Consider the following 18843-nt stretch of genomic DNA (forward strand, 5'->3'; position numbering starts at 1 on the left):
GGCAGCTGGTTAATTATAAACGTATTAAAAAGTTAAATTCTTAGTGGCGCCACCCGATAAAAGATTTTAATCGCAAAGTGTTTCACAGAAACTACATTTTGAAATCGTTTCCAAGTGGTGGTTGATTAACAATTAAGGAGAAACTATGCCCGGAAAAAACAATTCCCACGGTGAGTAATTATAGTCTTTTCACTTTGAATGTATTTTCAATTAAAAATCGGATATTAATAACGCTGGCAAAGAAGTGGGGATGATGATTGAATTCCAATTCTTCATCGCGCTTTTCTTATGGAAGGTCCCTGTGACCTTCAAGTGTCCTTCGGTCTAGAATATTGTATACTTCAATCTTTTTCCTTGAATCATTAAACCTGACTTTCGATTGATCTGATTTTCAGATTATCGAATATTAGATAACTACATAAAAGATAAAAAAAATTAAAAGAAATGTTCAAATAATCAGACAATTCGAAAATGGGCCGCATGATGTAATTTAAATTAAAATGATAATCAAGTTGCACACTTGATGTTTTTCGTAAGGTATTTCTCAATTTTGTCGTGGTACATATGGCAACTTTGTATATTTGATTTACGTAAATGATAATCGTCCTTATAAATTTTTATCTCTTTATTTCGCTATATTTTTCGTTATATTCTCCATTTAAACATATTTATATGTGTCATTGATAATCTATAATAATCCAAAATGAAAATATCAAATTATTAATCGACTTTCGTTAAAGTATATTCTGTCGTGTAATAAATAAATTTCCTTAACGTTTAACGAGTGAAACTTTCGAATTTGTTGACTTATATCTGATATGTCAAAAATAAATGCATCCAATAATAAGATATAAAAGACATAAAAAGAAAGATTTAAAAACTTACAAAAAGCGGCAGTAACAAGTAAGCAATCTGCTTATGATGATTTATCAAATATACGGCGATAAAATATTATTTATCGAAATATACATGATAAAAATATACAATCATAACATCCTTTCATATCAGTATTTCATTGCAACTTGTAATTGTACAAGATAATATTTAAAGAAATATCTCGAACCAAGTCTTTCAAAAAATTGTAAAAAATTGTAGTTCGCGGGAAAGAAGTATATTAGTTTCATACGCGTGCAATCTTAAAAGCGTGTAACAAACCGGCACGGCTGAAGAAGTCGAAGACCTGAAAGCACGTTCTGTATTTCGTGCCAAACGACACGTGTTCTATTCACGATTTTCCCTACGACATTTTATTGCCAATTAATCATATCTAAAAATATCTAATCTATATCCGAATCTATATCTAAAAATACGTTCCTATTTTATTTATAGGAAACATTATGTTCCCTATACGGTATCTGATGGCAATTATGGGTTCTATCGGGCTCGCCATCATCTACGGGTTCAAGGTAAACGTGAGCGTGGCTATCGTAGCTATGGTGAACCACACTGCTGTAAAGTTATCCACGTTGCATCAACTGGAAACTGAGAATAAGACTGCAATTAGTCTGAACGAGTGTCACTACGACAGTGCTCTTTCCAATACAACCAAAACTGTCACTGAGGTACGTATTGTTGGTATTATTTGTTTTACAATAAATAATAATTTCAATTGTTTTCAATAACAATTTTACAATACTGTTAGCCTACTTGGGAAATAAAATATTTGCCTTTCAACAATCCTATTTTAACACAATTGCGATGAATGAAAATTTGATATTGCTATTTATACATATAAACAGGATGGCCCATTCGTGTGGAATGAACCTTTACAAGGTCTTATTTTATCATCATACTTTTGGGGATATATGGTATCTTTAATTCCGGGTGGAAGAATGGCTGACCTCTTATCTGCTAAATGGGTGATGAATGGATCGGTACTTCTAAACCTCGTGGCATCTATATTATCACCTGTTGCTGCTAACATGCATTATTCTCTTTTTATCCTGATGAGAGTCATTCAAGGAATAGGTGGTGTTAGTATTTGAAAAATTGCCAAATGTTCAAACTAAGTATTAAAATTAAATAAGAAATAATTGAAGATCAAAATCAAATTAAAATTAAAATTCAATTAAAGAAAATTAAGTAAGGAATATATTTTCAAACTGTAGGGTGTAACATTTCCCGCAATGCACGTTATGGTTGCCAAGTGGGCTCCGCCAAACGAAAGAAGCGTCCTTGCCTCGATTATTTATGCAGGTGAGACAAAATTTTTATTCAATTTGAATTAGAAAACATTGAAACTATTAATCAATTTTATTTTTTTGTAGGAACTGCACTAGGTACTGTAATTTCTATACTCTTAACGGGAATACTGGCTGCTAATCTCCAATGGGTCTGGATATTCTACATTGAAGGTATACTTTGCCTATTTTGGTGTATAGCGTGGTGGATTATGATTGAAGATAATCCAGAAAAGCAAACAAGATTTATTAGCCAAGAGGAAAAGGATTACATTATGCAATCCTTGGGACAGAGCGAAAATAACGGCGAACACAATGAGGTTTATTAAACTTTATGTAAAATCATACTTGATAGATTTTTGTACTATATATTTGATATTTTCCTTCATTATATTGTTTAGAAACCAACAGTTCCATGGGGCAAGGTGTTACGATCCAAACCATTTATGGCAATCTTAATCGCTCACTTTTGCAGTAATTTTGGCTGGTACATGTTGCTTATCGAATTGCCTACTTTTATGAATCAAATACTGAAATTCGACATGAGCTCCGTAAGTGTCGGGTAAGAATTTTGGAAATTAATATTGCTAATAATTCTCTTTTCTTTACAGAATGCTGGTCTTTCTTCTATGCCATTTTTATGCATGTGGATTTTCACTATGGTTCTAAGTAAAATACTTGCCACTATGCAAGAAAAAAAATTGATTACGGTGACAATGTCTAGAAAAATTGGAACATTATTTTGTAAGCCTATTACTTTACACATGTACTTTGAAAATTGAGCTTGGGAGTAATTAGTAAAAAAATATTTTAATTTTCAGCATCTGTTGTTCCCATGTTTTGTTTAATAGGAGTATCATATGTTGGTTGTAGTCGAACATTAGCTGTTACATTAATGACTATCGGAGTAACTTGTATCGGTGGAATGTATAGTGGATTCTTATCAAACCATATTGATATTGCTCCAAATTTTGCTGGCACTCTTGTTGCCATTACAAATTGTGTTGCTACTATACCTGGATTTGTAGTACCAATATTTGTTGGTAAACTAACACACGGAAATGTAAGTACTTATTTATTATTAAAATATCACTAACATTTCAACATAATAAACCAAGTTGTCCATAAAAAAAAAATACTACAGAATAACAAAATAAAAATTTCCTAATATACAAATTTATACAAAGTTATTTTACATCTAGAAAGCTACATACTTTTTCGATTTAACTTTTAATATTAAGCACACTGAAACATTTCCTTGTCATTGATATTCGAATTAAAATACATTATATCAAATTTTTTTATAGCAAACTATAGGGGCATGGAGGATTATATTTTTTGCAACTGTCACTCTATATATAATTGAGATATTAGTCTATACTATTTTTGGAAGTGGAGAAGAACAACCTTGGAACAAAACTAAACCAAATGATGATGAAGCTAGTGATCAAACATTACCACTAAAAGAAAATTCAACGAAATAAATGTAATTTTTAAATGTATAATTTAAATTACTTTTTAACAAATCTTTGACTTTGTACTGCATAAACATTTATTTTAATAATCTTATTATGTAAAGAAAATTATTCAAATTAACGAAGCATCACCTACACTACATAATTTCCTACATAATTCAATAACACTATCCTCTTTTTGTATGAAATTATTTTCATTTTTCACATTATTTATTGTAACAAATTTTTTACATTACGATTACGCACGTACATATTTGTTAAATACCATCTCTTAAACAATGTGTTAGACATTCACAATAATATTTGCATTAGAAGTATAAATTATTTAGCTATTTAATCTTAATTGTCAAATGGGCTATCAGTCACTCACCTTTACTGTACTTTCTCCATTTTACAAAAATACATTGGTCCCCAATTATTTTGAAGAGTTGGTATAACAATATGACCATACTTTAAATCAATGTTACCAAAGTTATATATGCATTGTAGAGGCAATAATGCTTCTGTCATATCTCTACAAAAATTACAGAATATATTAAATAATGAAAATAATATTATTTATTCAAAAACACATATGAAATACATACTTTACAACCATAACGCAATTATTTTCTTCCCATGCTCTTTTCAGTGCTACTTGTACAACACCATCATTTTGTACGGGACTAAGAGCACACGTTGAATAAACAACTGTACCTCCTACTGAAACTAATTTCAATGCAGTCCTATAAAAAGAAACTCCAATTATTTATTATAAAATAAAACACTAAACTAAAATATATTTCATTCATTTCACTAACGTCAAAATCTCAGCCTGAATCTCTGGCATTTTTAATCTTTCCTTAGTTCTACTTGGCTTGAAAATATTATTATCATCAGAATGTAACATGTGTCTATCCGTTGTACATGGTACATCAACTAAAATCTAAAAATATTAAGAAACACAATGCATTAAACGAACTATTGTTTCTCTCACAAAATATTAAATAGTAGAAAACATTGTACAAACATGGACACCTTATTATATCTACCATTTTCATCAATTGATCTACCATCTTGTTGTGTTATAATTAACATATTTTGTCCTTCACAAATGTTTGAAACATACTCGTTCATAACATTCTTGAGTCTGTTTATTCTAGATTGCCCAACATCATTAGCAACTAATACACGGGGCATAAGAGTTTGAAATATGGTTAAAGCTTTCCCTCCAGGTGCAGCGCACATATCAAGCACCATATCATTAAATTGTATATCTAGAGCCAGCACAGGAAGTATAGATCCACCATCAAACAAATAATAATCTGAAAGATATAAATTACATCATTTGTATTTGTATTTATATAACAATTCATAAAATATTCTAAAATATATACATATTTACTATTATTAAAATTTGAAAAAATTGAAAGAAATATTACAAACCTGAAACACCAGTAGATCCCTTTTTAGGATTTGGAAATCTAGTGTAATTTTCTCTTTCAAAGGTATACACGTACAAATGTTCTGGAAATGACAGAACAGATTCTTTCTCAACATTTATTCTGAAATCACTGGCTTTATCGTAAAACTTATAATGATCAGACTCCAAAACCCAATCATCCAAGCCTGTAAAATTGATTTGTAAGTATTTAATATCTTAGTTTTAATTAAAGAAATTTTACAATTAAACAAACCTTTTATTTTGGTAGTAGGTATATATTCCTGAAGCATAGACAAATCTAGAGATGAATTGACAATACGATTGGTATCTAATTCAACCTCATTTAGATTTTCATCTATAGATTTTAATTCTATATGTTTTTGTCTGTCATTGTTAACAAATTCAGTAGATTCGGCATTCAATGCTTCGAATAAATTTGGACGATTGGCAGGATGAATAGTCTGAAGTTCTGCCAATTGATCTTCAGATGTTGTAACTTGCTCTAAATTTTGCTCATCTTGTGATTCGGCTTTTCTTTTAGCTTCAAAAAAATCTAAATTTTCTTTGTGCACATTGTACAAAGTTCTTAAATTTATTGCACCAAGTAGCTGAAATGATTTTATCCATACAAATTTTCAACACTTGCAGTATTTTTAGTTTACAGTAACATTAGGGTTACAATAATATACCTCTAGCTCAGACTTGACTCTATCCGGATCACTGAAGTTGTTAACCACAGCCATATATTTGGTTTCTTCTTTCAACAATGCGGCTCGTATATCCGGCCACTTTTTTCCATAAACGTTTGCGTAGAACTCGTCGAAATGTTCGAGTGCTTTGTCTCTCACCGTTTTCAACTTCTTCAGTTTGGCCTACGGGAACAATTATACATATACTTTTGTAAATGCGTTTAACCAAAATGTTCTGATCCGCGAGTTACAGAGATACGAACCCAATGAATCTTCTTATGCGCGTATCGAGCAGAGACATGCACGATCTGTTTCAACGTCAACATATTAAGCAGCACTGCCATTCTTTCGAAATGTCTAAATAACTAATTCGAGGGGCGTCATAACTTTTCCACAGCTCGCAAGTACATACGTTCCCAACAGTGCCTGGACATGAAGAAACGAAGAAACGGAAGTGGCGGCAAAATTTGTTGCTCGGTATCGCCGCTCGATGGCGCTACCTGTACGTACGTTCAATTCTCCTTCGAACGCAAGAAGTGGTCGACGTCGATTAACCGTTAGTGAGAGCGGTGTAAAAGAAGAAGGGCGTGATCCGGTGTGAACTGCAGGTACAGGTGAAACAGGACAACCGACAAATCCACGAGTTACGGTACCATCATCGGTGCCACTTGACTAGCACTGGACGTCGCATCTTTTCTTTCTCCATCCAGCATTTTACCTCCACGTAAAACCCTTTCTTTTTCTACTTTTGCCGGCCTTCCTCGTCACGACCTGAACGCGTATCAAAATCGCAATGTTACATGCGTGCGCGCAATACGTATCAAAGTACATACGTACGTACTGTATCAGATGCAGACGACAAGGAAGCAAGGTATTTGTCGTGACATCGAGATGAGAAACGTGCCGAGCAAGATGGAGTGAATGGGGGATGGTGGGGATGGGGACGAGCATATCTTTGTACTCCCCTCTAGCGAAGGCGCCCGTGCGCCGTGAAACGTGGCTGTTTCGAAAGTTCCTACTCGAAGAACCTATTTTAGATGCTATAAACCATTCCGACTTGTAAATCGTCTTCGAAGGCAAAGTACGAGCCTTGATACCTAAACAATAGAATTCGAACGTATTTTCGAGGGAAAAGGAGAGGGGAGGGAGGCTTGAAAAGCCTTTCCTCGTGATTTACAAGACTTTAACGCTCGACCTTTTCCTCTCGGAAAAGAATTATTTACGACGTTCGATACACGATAATCTCAGCGTGAAGTTCTCCTCCTTGAAAATATAACGCACTCTCCTCCCCTCTGCAGCCGCGTGGCGTTCGACTTGGAAAAAATTCCAATCCGCAGTCCATAGAGTGAGAAATGTAAATTGAGAATCGAGCAGTGAGGCCGACGCGATAATCTTGTTACCCTCGAAACGCGTACAACATACTCCGGTGAAAGTCTCCACTGTGGACTGTCGGTGGACGCGAGAGTTCAGCGTTCTCAGAGGGGAACGAAAGGAGAACGTGGTCGTCGCGCAGGAGATTCAGCTCTTTTGCTTGCAAGCGAGGAGATCCAGAACTCTAGTTCCATGGGGTGCGGTATACCCTGAGACACACACACACACACATTCTCTCTCTCTCTCTCTCTCTCTCTCTCTCTCTCTCTCTCTCTCTCTCTCTCTTTGTCTCGATACTTTCGTGTTCATTGTCACGCATACAGAAAACTCTTCCTCTCGATGAATCTCGACGACCCGAATCGCTCGACGGCGAAGCTGGTTTCGTGGATCTCTTCATGAGAGGCACGTCGTACGCGATTTGTCGGGGCACGGGGTGTGACGGGGACTCGAGGGATCGTAAAGGCAATGCACTGTAAGGAGCTCACGACGACTATACCCGCCCCTCGCCCCTCGCGTGTTCGCGCGCGCGCGCGCCGTCCTCCCTCTCGTTCTCTCGCCACCGTCCCTTTCTCTCCCTTCTTTCTTTGCTCCCTCTCTCCCTCCCGCCCTCCCTCTTCCTTTCCTCTCAGCCCCTCTCTTTCTCTCACTCTCACTCTCTCTCTCTCCCTCTCCCTCGTCGCCTCTCTTTCTCTTTCTCTCTGTCGCTCTTATCAGAGAGCCTCGACAGTACGACCTCACTCATACTCTCTCGTTCTATTGCTCGCTCGGCTGATCTTTCGAGGAGGGCGCGTTGGGGCGCTCGCCAACCACTCGTGCATCCTCTGATTCGTGCTCTGTTTCGAAATTTCTTCAATAACGAACGAAATTCGCTGTTCCTTCGGAACCGCCGCGCCTCCCCGCCTCCCCCCTCCCCCCTCCGCTTTATAGCGCGCGCGCGCGTGTGTTCCCGCGCGAAGGGAAACGGCGAGGCCAGAGGACTCGGAAGTTACGACATCCGGTACACAATACTACCGTTTCCTGTCTCTCGTGACCCTTGGTCTCACTTGGTCTAGTCCACGTGACCCCGCCGTCTCACCTCGCTCAATTTCGATTTAACACGCGCGCACACGCCTCTCACCGCCACGCGCACTCAACGAATATCGCCACGTTGGTTTTTCGAACACTCGACAACCTTCCTCCCCTCTCGGGTTTCAAACTTTACTTTCTCGAATTCACGTAGACCAGGCTACGGTTGTTCGAGTGTCTTGCATAGACGAGCAGACTTACCTTCAGCAATACGTCGCCGCGATCTCTTTTGTCGCCGATCGCTGATGGTTCGATAGAGAATCCTCGTGAGAGAGCTCTTTGATATATCTCCTCCTCGTTGGCCTGCGAGCACACGCACTTGGCACAAGCGAGCCATCTTGGCACAATACGTTTCCCCACAATAGGTGGTTGATTTCTTTCTAAATCTCCGGCGCGTTTCCACGCGCGACGCGATGGCTCGAAGCGCGCGGATACATTCACCGCCGATTGTCCCGCAGGAGCGTGCGTACCGCGTGCTGTGCGCGCTTGGAAAAACCTCTGGACAAAAGAGGCGAAATCACTCTGATTTGGACCTTTTCGTTGCCTTGTTGTCGGTGCGCCTTGCTCCTATCTCTCTCTCTCTCTCTCTCTCTCTCTCTCTCTCTCTCTCTCTCTCTCTCTCTCTCTTTCTCTCTCTTTCTGGCTGCGAGTTTCCCGTCGTCACGTGCATGCATGCGTGCATGCGTACATCGCGGCATGGCGAGTGCATACATGCCAGGTCGTTGAACGAGCAGGGGGTACCGAGGACAACAGTAACGACTGCACCAACCCACTTGTCTCGACCCTATACAAGTCACGTGCACGTACAGTGCTCGGCAATAATGGTCCCCAGAGGGTGTGACCTATTCTATATGCTGGATTCTCGCGCTCGGGCGCGCGCTCGCCCGACTTGCTGGTACCAACATACTTTGGTACCGCGGACTCCCCATGGAAAACAGCGAATAGAAACGTTTTATCATACAGGCACGGTTTTGTCCCGGCTCTTTTCGTTGTTTCGCCGCGAAATATCGAAGTTTCCCGAGCAAAATCCTCTCGATTAGTAACCGATGCATCTCTGCAGCGAGCTTCCCTTATGGGTAAAATAAAATAAACGGATGAAACGATTGAAGCAGAGAGAAGCACGAATAATCGCAAGGGAACGAATAAAATTTTTCGCTCGGCAGATCGTTCCGCTTGAAACGAAAGTAGTAACAGCGCTGGCTCGGATAATTCCTCAGGCTCGCGGTATCATTTCAGAGCCAACGAACCTGAAATTCTCAGCGTTCGTTACAACGATAGCAATAATTAATAATAATAAATTTCGCTGCACCGATACACCAGACAAATTCGCGATTAGGAAAACGAGCTATGTATCCATGTTTTATTAATGATACCGATGAATAAGTGATCGTAAAGCATTCGCAGCCTCGCTCAGCCGATGGTACTTTGTTGCAAGACACGCCTCTCTCTCTCTCTCTCTCTCTCTTTCTCTTTCTCTCTGTTACACACGCTTGTGCAGTCTCCCTCTTTCTCTCCGCTATTGCTTTCTTCGACGAATTTAGCGTGGCGAAGTCCCACTCGTTCAAATATTTTGAGCCCCTGACTCGAGATATTCACTGTCTGTCGGTGGATTGCGAAATACGCGGCTCGTACGGTGTCGGACGATGTACGAGGACGAAAGTAGGTAGGTAGGTAGGTAGGTGGGCAGACGGAAGTCAGTTTAACGGTATCACCTGAGAGTTCAGTCAGGCTTCGATCCTTACGCGTGGAACGGGGTTTCACGAAATTCGTAGTTTTCTCTCATGGCGAGAGAGTTTCTTCCTCGCGGCGTTCAGGGCGTACTCGTATAGTTTTCTCCTCTTTTTTTTTTTTTTTCTTTTCTTTTTTCGTTTTTCTCACGATCCGTATGGGCCGTTTGCCAGTAAGGACAACATCCCGGCGTAGGAACAAGGAATCTTCGCTCTGTAACGAGATTTGATCGTTACACGCCCACCATCGAATCGAACTTGAAACGAGAAAAAAAAGAGCGTGCGTTCTTTCTCTTCTTTCGAGAGTCTGTCGTTTCTTTTCTAGGCGGACACGACTACAACTTACAAGGTTGTCGTGCATTTCAACATTATACACTGGGCGTGAAGCGAAAAAATTGAAGAAAACTCGAAATAAATTATCCAATACAAGGTTCAACCTTTAGGAGATCGAAGAAATCTAAGTTCCTTCTTCTAACTGCTAATCATTTTAGAAGATTCTGAGTCAACGAACTCATTAAGTACCTCGGTACTATTTTTCTATGAATTCTCTCTCACTGCTTGTGCGGTGTGCTCGGCAATGGAATTTAAAACGCTCAGATACAATTAAATCCTCCATGCACGTGTGAATTACCATGGAATTCAACCACGTGACAGGGTGCACCGAGGTTTTCCCAGGAACGGTTCCTAGTTTCTTTCGTTTGCACGGGGTTGTTGGGGAACGGTGGTCGTCAGGGACGAGGGCATTGACTCTCTCACTGCCACGCCACTCCCACACTGCATTACGTCAGGCTACGTCCACTGCATCCTGCTCATCTTCTCGACATTTTACGAGGGCTTACACTCTCTACCCGGCGTAAGTGTTCGCGGCGCGGGGTTGCGGTTCGCGCGGCTCCTTCCGTGTTCCCCGAACTTGCCGATTTACCCGCGAGAGAAAGACGGAGGAAGACACGCTCTAAATCATAGTCTAAAACTCGAGCAAACAGGAGAGAAGTTGGGTTGATTAGAACGTTCCTCGGAACGGCTGCCATTCTTGTTCTTGACTCGCTGAACCGAGGAAATCAGACATGTACTATCTGCATCTGTCTGTGTTCTCTTCACAGAGGCACTCGTTTTTGTTTAACGATGATAATAATACGAGATAAAGAAATACGTTCCTTATCGCTTTCGGCAGAGCACACGGATAGAAGAGTATCGATATACGTAATACATTCGATTTGGACACGCACGTTAACACACAAGTCGAAAGACTTGTGTACACACAAGATGAATACATTAATTTTAGAATGGTACCACGCAACCATGATCACCTTCGACTTTGGCCCACCGGGAGAAAGTCATCGAAATAATCACCGAGATTCCCTAAACGTTGTTGTAGCCAAAGTGTTCGTGCACGCGCGTAACTAGTCAGGTTACTCGGTTGGACCAAAGGGAGCCGTCGGTGCTGGTGATGGTGCTGCTACAGCAACAACCTGTTGCAACCACCCCGACACGCCATAGCCAGCGGGAGACGTCCAACTGGTCCGAAGTAAACTAAGAAGCCACGTAACCACTGGCGGCCAAGTTGCCACTCCGGCGAATTTGCGCCGTTTAAGTGCAATAAGCCGTCTCGTCTTCGACATTTATTTATCTTCGCTCGAACGCCATTGCGACAACGATTCTTCAACGATGTGTTTTAAAACGACGTTTTGCAACGTGAATTTTCGTTTCGTTGAGAAATATATATTTTCTTTTTTATAGAACATTTTGGACATGTTTCTTACGACGACGGGGAAAACAGGTGCACGCGGGTGTCTTTAATAATCCCCTGCAACATCGTCGAGCCCCGATTCGGTACAATGCCAGTCCAAGTCCTTTTTGAATCGAATTGAAATTGAGTTTGCTGCAGCTACCTGTGTCTACCTGCTTAAGCTGCGACCTTTTTTAGGGTGTGGAGAGAGAGAGAGAGAGAGAGAGAGAGAGAGAGAGAGAGACGCGCGACAAGAGGGAACGGAGAGAAACAGAGTGAGGCAGGGACGAACAAAGGGCGTATTCACGCGTCAAAAGTCACCACAGCGTAACGATAGGGTGGTCCATGGTGAGAGACCTGTAGGACCTACATTGGTATTTCTGCGTGACAGCCGCACTTGTCGCGCATTTACTCTTCTCGCTTGACGAGAGCTTCGCTAACCAGTCGGACGTGAATCTGGTTGGCCTGCCACTGTAAACGTAACTTTCACGGCGAAACTTTAGGGAAACGTAGACATTTCCGCGGGCAAATAACAAATTTCTTTTTTCTTTTTTTTTCTTCGAGCAACACGTTTTTCGTCGGTTTCGTTACGGTCCGTATACTTTCGTTTCACCGTACGGCGTATGGATCTCTCAACCGACGAGGGGAGGGGGGAAAAGGAATTCAATCTGACGTGAATCTGGTACGATAAAACTTTAGGGAAACGTAGACATTTCCGCGGGCAAGTAACAAATTTTTTCTTTTTTCTTTCTTTTTTTCTTTTTTGAGCAACGCTTTTTTTCGTTGGCACGTTACGTCCCAACGTATGGTTTCGTTTCACCGTAACCCGTATGGATCTTTTAACCGACGAGGGGAAAAGGGATTCCAAGTCGTAGGAAATAACACGTGCAGTCGAAAAGCTAGGGCCGAGGAGAAACGAGAGAAAAGTCGGATCTTTAGTAGGTCAACGGTGATGTTGTTCCTTCCCTTCGGTGATTACGTCATCGCGCCTCCCAACTCGCGCCCGCACAGCCAACGCTGCACGTATCGGCAACGCTCGTCGGTGTGTATGTGAAGATATGTCGTGCATGTGTACCAGCTCCGTTCCTACGTGTATACTTGACCACCCACCAGTCCACCCACTTAGAGAACTATGGCTATGTGTTTTAACATACCAGGTATCAGTCACGTTTGCGCCCGAGCCGTACAAAAACCTACCGCCGAACGACTTTTTACGACGTTTTCCCGAATTTTTTGGGAACCGTCTTTGACACAGAGAGACGAAACGGCCGCGATAAGATGAGAAGTTGCCGCAACTCTTGATTTTGAAGTAACCAAGAGAGGAGGAAAGAGTGGTAAGTTTCGTATTTTCAGGTGCTCGTGTATACGTCTGTCGGGAGTCGTGTAATCACAGGCGATCTCACCACTCACTTTCAAAACGGAGCCACTTTTCTGAACATGGTGCGTGGCGCGAGATCGATACGCCACGAGGGTATTTACGAATGTTTCCATGCGTGCGGCCATGCGGTGAAAAGGCAAGAGACGAGGGAAGAACGAGGTGGGAGAGGTATGCGGGTCGGGGTCGAGTCATGCATATCGATGACGGCTCCGTATGAATTTTTCATAGTCTTTTACAATTTGAAAAGCTGCTTGGCCGTCGTTTTATGGTTCTATAAACCCAGTGACCCCGGGGGCGAAGTGACGGTGGATCTGCTTCACGATCTCTGCGCCTCGTACCGGTCCCATCGGCCGTTCGGCCTAACTAACTGTTTACAGTCGGTAGTTCGACTGGTTTCAAACGGTCGGGTTCGGATCGCGGATGAAGATTCCGCGATCCGCGGGAACGTCCGTGCTTCCTCTCCCTTCCTTGGCAATTAGCCATTGATACCGGTCCGTATCGACGGAGAAGGAAAACGCCGTGCGCCGAGTAACAGATCGTTTCTTTCTCTTGCCGCGGCAAGAAGGAAAAACGGAAAGGAAAATGAAAGGAGATGGTGTGACGGTTAATATGTGACGGACGGCGAGGCGCGAGGGGAGGGTGAAAATGGTGGGGGTAAGAAGGGAAAGAAGAAGGTTGGAAGGGGTGGCAAGAAGAGTTGGAAGGAAAGAGAGAAGAGCGAGGAGCGAAAGATATTGGTAATCGAGGAATCCGGGAACCCAGAACCGTTCGAACGGTTGGCTGCCGCAGACGCAAGGTCGTTGTCCTTGGGGGATCAACGACCCCTCGATGAGGGATGCCGTGGTGGGGATATATATACACCTCCCCATCCATGACGCCGCCGTCTGGGTATAAGGGCGCCTCCAGGTTGGGTTAGACCTAGGGTTAGATTTAGAAGTCAGGAATAGGGATGCGGATAGTCACGTAGGTACATGGGATAGATAGCTGGGTAAAGAGGAGTAGGAAGAGGAGGAGGAGGAGGAGGAGGAGGAGGTGGAAGTGGAGGAGGGGAGGGAGGGGGGGAGGAGGCGAAGAGAAGGGAACAGGCAGAGGGAAAAAAGCTGAAAGGCAGCCCGGGGATAGAAAGTCTATGTTGGGTGGTAAGGCGGGAGGGCGCCGTGAGAGAGGCAGCCAGGGATAGAAAACGTCGACGGGCAGGTTCGTAACCGAAAACGAGGTACCCAGGACCAGGAGGCTTCGATCGTCGGGGGCAGGAAGTTTTGTCTGTTCGGTCGGAGAGTATCGTAACCACCTGTTGGGATGGTGAATCCGCTCTCGAAACGCCACTCGAGCGATGTTTCACCGGGCCCTTTATCGTCGGCAGCGAGTCAATTTCGGACATCCTGCGGCTTCGTTGCGGCCCGATAGTTTTCAGCTTCCCTCGATGATTAATGGGAAACGTGTATGCAGCATGGATGCGGCGAGGGAAAGAAAAGCAGCGTTTTCGAAACGGCGGTCAGAAACACACGCTTGTTTGAATTTTTCGCGAACGCTGCTTTTCCTCTTTGCGAAAGAAAAAAAGAAAAAAAAAAAAGAAGAGAAAAGAAGAGAAAAGATAAGAAAAAACACTTGCGTGTTGCAGTGATCGGAGTAAATCATGGCATCGACGGATATTCTACCTATTCCTGGCCACTCGTTCCGATTTTTCCGCTTTTCTTCACCAGTGGCTGACTGGAACAGGAAGCGTTTCTTGCGAGGTACCTGTCGCCGGAAGGAGCCGAACTCGAGGTGTCACGGTCCGTAAGGGCCGTGAGAGTGCAGGACGATAGAGGTGGATCCTTTCTGGACACAGCGGAGCAGAGCAGGGCAGGCGAGGCCAGGGAGCAATGTCCCTTCGAGTCATCCCCTTCCTAACGTATATGTAAGGTATGCACGCCGTTACTCGCCTCCACGGTTACTGACTCTTTTTATCGAACGACAGAATCTTCTATAATTCCTTTCTAACTTCCCCCTTTGAACGTTAATCCCTTTCGTTCGCCGTCCCGTCTTGATTTCCCTGTCTTCCTTCTTTCCCATTTTTCCCTCGAAAAGCCAACCATATCCATTTCCGTTTCGGACGACCATTCGAAGACAAAGGCATAATTCGCTTTGGGACAGGAATCGGGCAACAATCGGGTACCGTTGTTCATTAGTTACAGCTTAAGTATTCCTTGAGCTAATCGCACGATTCTCACGAGAATTCAAGTAAAACGGAGAGGACGAAGCAACGTTTAAAACGGATGAAAGAAACAATAAGCCTGACCGTTTCCTTCTGCCCGGTGGTTTCTTGGAATATCCTTTGCGGTCGGCAAATGGATAAGGATATCTGCCTCGAACTCCAAACAACTGTCCGTCTAGTCGAGTCATACTTTGTGCCGAGGAGAAACTTGATGAAACTCTCTCGCCGTATTTCTATTCGCGTTGTTCTCTCTCTCTCTCTCTCTCTCTCTCTCTCTCTCTCTCTCTCTCTCTCTCTCTCTCTCTCTCTCTTAAAAAGTATTCAACTCCGTTAATCTTGAGAAGGGTCACTCGTCAATCGGGGAACCACTGTACTTTTTCCGGAGCAAATAGGAAAAATATCGTTTACGCCTCTCGGGGTATAGCTGGCTTGATAAGATAGTCACCGCGCTGTCGCAGCGCGTACACGTACACGTGATATTAAGGAACGAGATAGAGAAAGAGGCATGGTTTCAAAATCTCCGTTTTTACTCGCACCTCTACTCGCCGTCCGTTATTCCCTACGAAATCTTCGTTAAGTAACGTTTCACCGTCGACGAAACGCACGTTTCATTGATAAACGAAACTCGAGATCGTGCGACCGATCGGCATCCTCGGAGATCGTACGACACAGCCAGTGAATGACGAAATAAAAAGGAACGGGGTCGCCCTATATTCAACATCTTTGTCTGTCTTTCCTTCTCCTCAATGGTCCTAATTAGGTACATACAGTGTACACATAAGGCTGTATTGCGACATACCAGTACCGTTCCAACTGGAAACCATATGCGACGGGGGGTTAAGTGTCGTCTTAACCTCCTTTCAGTGTTTGAATTCCTAAATCGGCGCCGATATCCATCTAAAATTCAGCTTTCCTTATCTTTTTCATTTCCTACCGCCTGATTCGTCAATCACAATTGAAACGTCGTTTCTTTAATTTAATTTCGTAAGAGCACGATCAACGTTAACGACGATTGCGTTGTTAACAGCTAGTTAAGCACGTGTGAAAACGTTCTACTTTTCATTCTGCCATGAATCACAACGTTGTTTTTCGTTGTTAGAGTGATTCGAAAGTGTAGCAACTGCGATAATATCATACCGTAACCTGTCACCCTTGACCGTGCGATTAGCTATACTCCACCTTCGCTAAGAGGTATGTATATGCAAATGACAATGTAAATTCACATATGGTTATCATAAATATCCAAATCGACCATGTGTCAAATTACGGTGTACAAAGGAAATTCTAATCTTGCGAGGAGTGACCGACCGATTTTAATCTTGCGAGAAACGTAACACACGTTTGTTAATCTTCAAATATATACTACACGTGTCAATTAATAATATTTCGTTTTCGACTTGTCGTTTTAACGAACGTCGAGCCAACTCGTGGCATCGTGATAGCTAGCAGAGAATTTTATGCATTTCATCCTCGATGATTTTCTCGGCGTTCAAGTATACGTGAATGCAATACGGGGCGAGTACATTGGGATCCGCAGGAATTGAGAGCACATCCCTGATCTTAATTATAACATTGTGGTTATACCTAGCGGCGGCGGCGGGCGGAGAGCCGCGCAAGTGGCTTTTCGAGTATGAAAGGATCGTTGTGCTATACGTCTAACGGGGAGCCACGAGCCTTAAAGGCGAGGCAAGGGCTTGGCTTTGGCTAAGAAGTCGGTTGGCCGTCGAACGACGTTGCTAGCCGTTTCTCAACCCTTTCGTGGTTACGTCACGTTAAAAAAGCTATTTGGGGTCAACACCCCGCTGCAGCGACACGTGTAGTACTCCTCGACTCTCTGTCTCTCCGCGTCCTCCCTCGACCCTCTCCGCCGTCCTCTTTTCCCCGGCATATGAAGGCAGCCGTCTCCTCTCTGCCTACTCCTCGCGATTCCGGACGCCATTGCTGCCACCTCTTCCGATATATCCCTTCTACTCGACTTAGTTTCCACTGGATTTCTAAGTTCCCTAGATACTAGCCGAGCCTGTGGTCTAGCCGCGCATGAAGCAACGACGTTCCACAGGCCACGTTCAACTGGCCGAATCGTCGTGGCTATCAACTGGCCACCGACGGTTCAAGGCTGTCAAAGATCAAGAGACTACGGTCGACACCCTGTTTATTCATGAATCCACGGCCACGACCGTATTAATTTAGGGATCGTGAATGGAAAAGTAACGCGTTCGACGATATCTAGTTTTCACATTCGATTGGAACGTACGATTGGAGGAATCGCTCGCCTAGATACGCTCCTGCGTCGCTATAAATTAGGAAAAACCAAGATTTCTGATAAGATAAGGAGTATATCGCGCGAGAGTTACTCGCGTAAGAAGAAGAAGAAAAAAAAAAAACAGTTGCTGATAGGTGTCTTTTATATATACGTAAGCTGTTGTTTCGAAAGATAACCGAAACCGAGATCGAAACGAAGATTTCTCGAAAGAAATTTGTTTCGGCGTATGTGGCACGATACGAGTTGCACAGCGGGGAGGCCACGCGATTAGAATTGACTGACACGCAGCCCCAAGCGATACAGCCCTGGCCGTGGGCGCGCGAGCCAGTAGGAGAGCCAACCAAGCTTCTCCAAAAGCGCGTCGACGTAGTAGAATTAGCACGCTAGTCTCGCTAGAGCGAAACCAAGGACGCTAGAGGAACGTAGCAAAGAAACAGCAAAAGTAGCAGCAGCAGCAGCAGCAGCAGCGGTGGCGTGGCCTACGGTGGTGGTGACAGTGGCGGCAGCGATAGCAACAACTAGCAGAGGAATCGAATCATCGTGTGACGGCGTCAGCGGCGGTAGCGAAGAGAGTCAAATCATCGTGGCGGCCTGCGGCGTCCAAGACGACGACGATGACGACGACGACGACGGCGGCGGCGGCGACGGCGGCGGCGGCGGCGGCGGCGGCAACGGCAACGGCAACGGCGATGGTGGTGGTGGTGGTGGTGGTGGTGGCGATCGTGATGGTGGTGGCGGCGGCGGTGACGGCGGCGATAGCTCCCCTTTACCCCGACCCACGTTGTCTACGTGTATGTCTCTGCCTCTTTACCCCGTCGCCGCTGGTACCGTCCCCGCCGTACCGACCGCCCCCACCCCAACTCCGCCACCGACAGACGATCCCTCCGTTCCCGCGTGCTCTGTTCTCCCCTGCCCGACTCTGAGACTCTCCGGAGCTTCCCCTTCCAGCGACTTTTTTTGTCCGTATACGCCTCGTCCATCGCGACAAGGCAGCTTCCAAGCCTTTTTATCAGTCGACCGAAAAGATCCGTGGGGATCCTTCCGCGGCAGCGCCCCGCGTATCGCTTCCAACTTCAACCAACCCTCGCGCGTTGGAAACGCGTTACCTCGTGGCATACGATACGTTTCCTTCTCTCGTTTCGAGCACCGAGCCACCGAATTTCCATTGTTTCGCTTCTATTTACGCGTTACGTTCTCAAACGTTTCAAACGAGTACGAGGTTAAAAGCGCGGGAAACGAATCGGTGACTCGGATCTTTTCGTCGTCAAATCGATCGTATCGATAAATAGATAGTGAGCGCCGCCGTAATAAGAGCCGCCGATAATGAAATCGTTTCGACATTATTGCAA

At 43.7% G+C, this 18843-nt stretch overlaps 3 protein-coding genes and 1 long non-coding RNA gene across 6 annotated transcripts in view; 1 reads left to right on the top strand and 3 right to left on the bottom strand.

Moving 5' to 3' along the window:
* Window positions 1-83: 83 nt before the first annotated feature.
* LOC122534931 (putative inorganic phosphate cotransporter) lies at window positions 84-3749 on the top strand. Its single transcript, XM_043666031.1, has 9 exons — window positions 84-170; window positions 1330-1562; window positions 1740-1973; window positions 2109-2196; window positions 2268-2500; window positions 2582-2731; window positions 2792-2924; window positions 3002-3243; window positions 3488-3749. The coding sequence occupies exons 1-9, from the start codon at window positions 146-148 to the stop codon at window positions 3662-3664; spliced, it is 1515 nt and encodes a 504-aa protein (XP_043521966.1). The 5' UTR covers window positions 84-145; the 3' UTR covers window positions 3665-3749.
* An 81-nt stretch (window positions 3750-3830) lies between these two features.
* Window positions 3831-6466, bottom strand: LOC122534932 (5-methylcytosine rRNA methyltransferase NSUN4). The gene is made up of 9 exons (XM_043666032.1): window positions 6278-6466; window positions 6031-6193; window positions 5768-5950; window positions 5332-5686; window positions 5081-5263; window positions 4673-4959; window positions 4456-4580; window positions 4243-4380; window positions 3831-4169 (listed from the first exon to the last, which is right to left on the bottom strand). The coding sequence occupies exons 2-9, from the start codon at window positions 6109-6111 to the stop codon at window positions 4028-4030; spliced, it is 1494 nt and encodes a 497-aa protein (XP_043521967.1). The 5' UTR covers window positions 6112-6193; window positions 6278-6466; the 3' UTR covers window positions 3831-4027.
* LOC122534935 lies at window positions 6424-13434 on the bottom strand. 3 transcript variants are annotated; one of them, XM_043666036.1, is made up of 3 exons: window positions 13067-13434; window positions 6609-6864; window positions 6424-6538 (listed from the first exon to the last, which is right to left on the bottom strand). In XM_043666036.1, exons 1-3 carry the CDS (start codon window positions 13224-13226, stop codon window positions 6532-6534), a joined length of 423 nt encoding a protein of 140 aa, XP_043521971.1. In that variant the 5' UTR covers window positions 13227-13434; the 3' UTR covers window positions 6424-6531. The 3 variants fall into 3 exon arrangements, with proteins under 3 accessions (XP_043521971.1, XP_043521970.1, XP_043521973.1); XM_043666035.1 differs by lacking the exon at window positions 13067-13434 and adding an exon at window positions 8405-8662 and having other exon boundaries at window positions 6482-6864; XM_043666038.1 differs by lacking the exons at window positions 6609-6864; window positions 13067-13434 and adding an exon at window positions 8405-8662 and having other exon boundaries at window positions 6488-6538.
* Window positions 13435-18693: 5259 nt separating this feature from the next.
* Window positions 18694-18843, bottom strand: part of LOC122534926 — a 1893-nt gene continuing 1743 nt past the window's right edge. The window contains exon 2 of the long non-coding RNA XR_006308017.1: window positions 18694-18843. This exon is cut by the window's right edge and continues 474 nt beyond it. This is a non-coding gene — a long non-coding RNA (uncharacterized LOC122534926).

Source organism: Frieseomelitta varia, unplaced genomic scaffold, assembly GCF_011392965.1.
Source record: "Frieseomelitta varia isolate USP_RPSP 00005682 unplaced genomic scaffold, Fvar_1.2 scaffold_65, whole genome shotgun sequence".
Taxonomy (NCBI): Eukaryota; Metazoa; Arthropoda; class Insecta; order Hymenoptera; family Apidae; genus Frieseomelitta; species Frieseomelitta varia.

What these genes read in the sequence shown, in the direction of transcription:
- LOC122534931 (XM_043666031.1), top strand. Translation starts at nt 146, where the DNA reads ATGCCCGGAAAAAACAATTCCCACG. An exon ending in CAACCAAAACTGTCACTGAG is followed by an intron (nt 1,563 to 1,739) that starts GTACGTATTGTT and finishes ACATATAAACAG; the next exon opens with GATGGCCCATTCGTGTGGAA. An exon ending in GTAAACTAACACACGGAAAT is followed by an intron (nt 3,244 to 3,487) that starts GTAAGTACTTAT and finishes ATTTTTTTATAG; the next exon opens with CAAACTATAGGGGCATGGAG.
- LOC122534932 (XM_043666032.1), bottom strand. Translation starts at nt 6,111, where the DNA reads ATGGCAGTGCTGCTTAATATGTTGACGTTGAAACAGATCGTGCATGTC. An exon ending in GAGTCAAGTCTGAGCTAGAG is followed by an intron (nt 5,687 to 5,767) that starts GTATATTATTGT and finishes AAATCATTTCAG; the next exon opens with CTACTTGGTGCAATAAATTT. An exon ending in AATTGCGTTATGGTTGTAAA is followed by an intron (nt 4,170 to 4,242) that starts GTATGTATTTCA and finishes TAATTTTTGTAG; the next exon opens with AGATATGACAGAAGCATTAT.
- LOC122534935 (XM_043666035.1), bottom strand. Translation starts at nt 8,540, where the DNA reads ATGGCTCGCTTGTGCCAAGTGCGTGTGCTCGCAGGCCAACGAGGAGGA. An exon ending in GCGGCGACGTATTGCTGAAG is followed by an intron (nt 6,865 to 8,404) that starts GTAAGTCTGCTC and finishes TCTATTGTTTAG; the next exon opens with GTATCAAGGCTCGTACTTTG.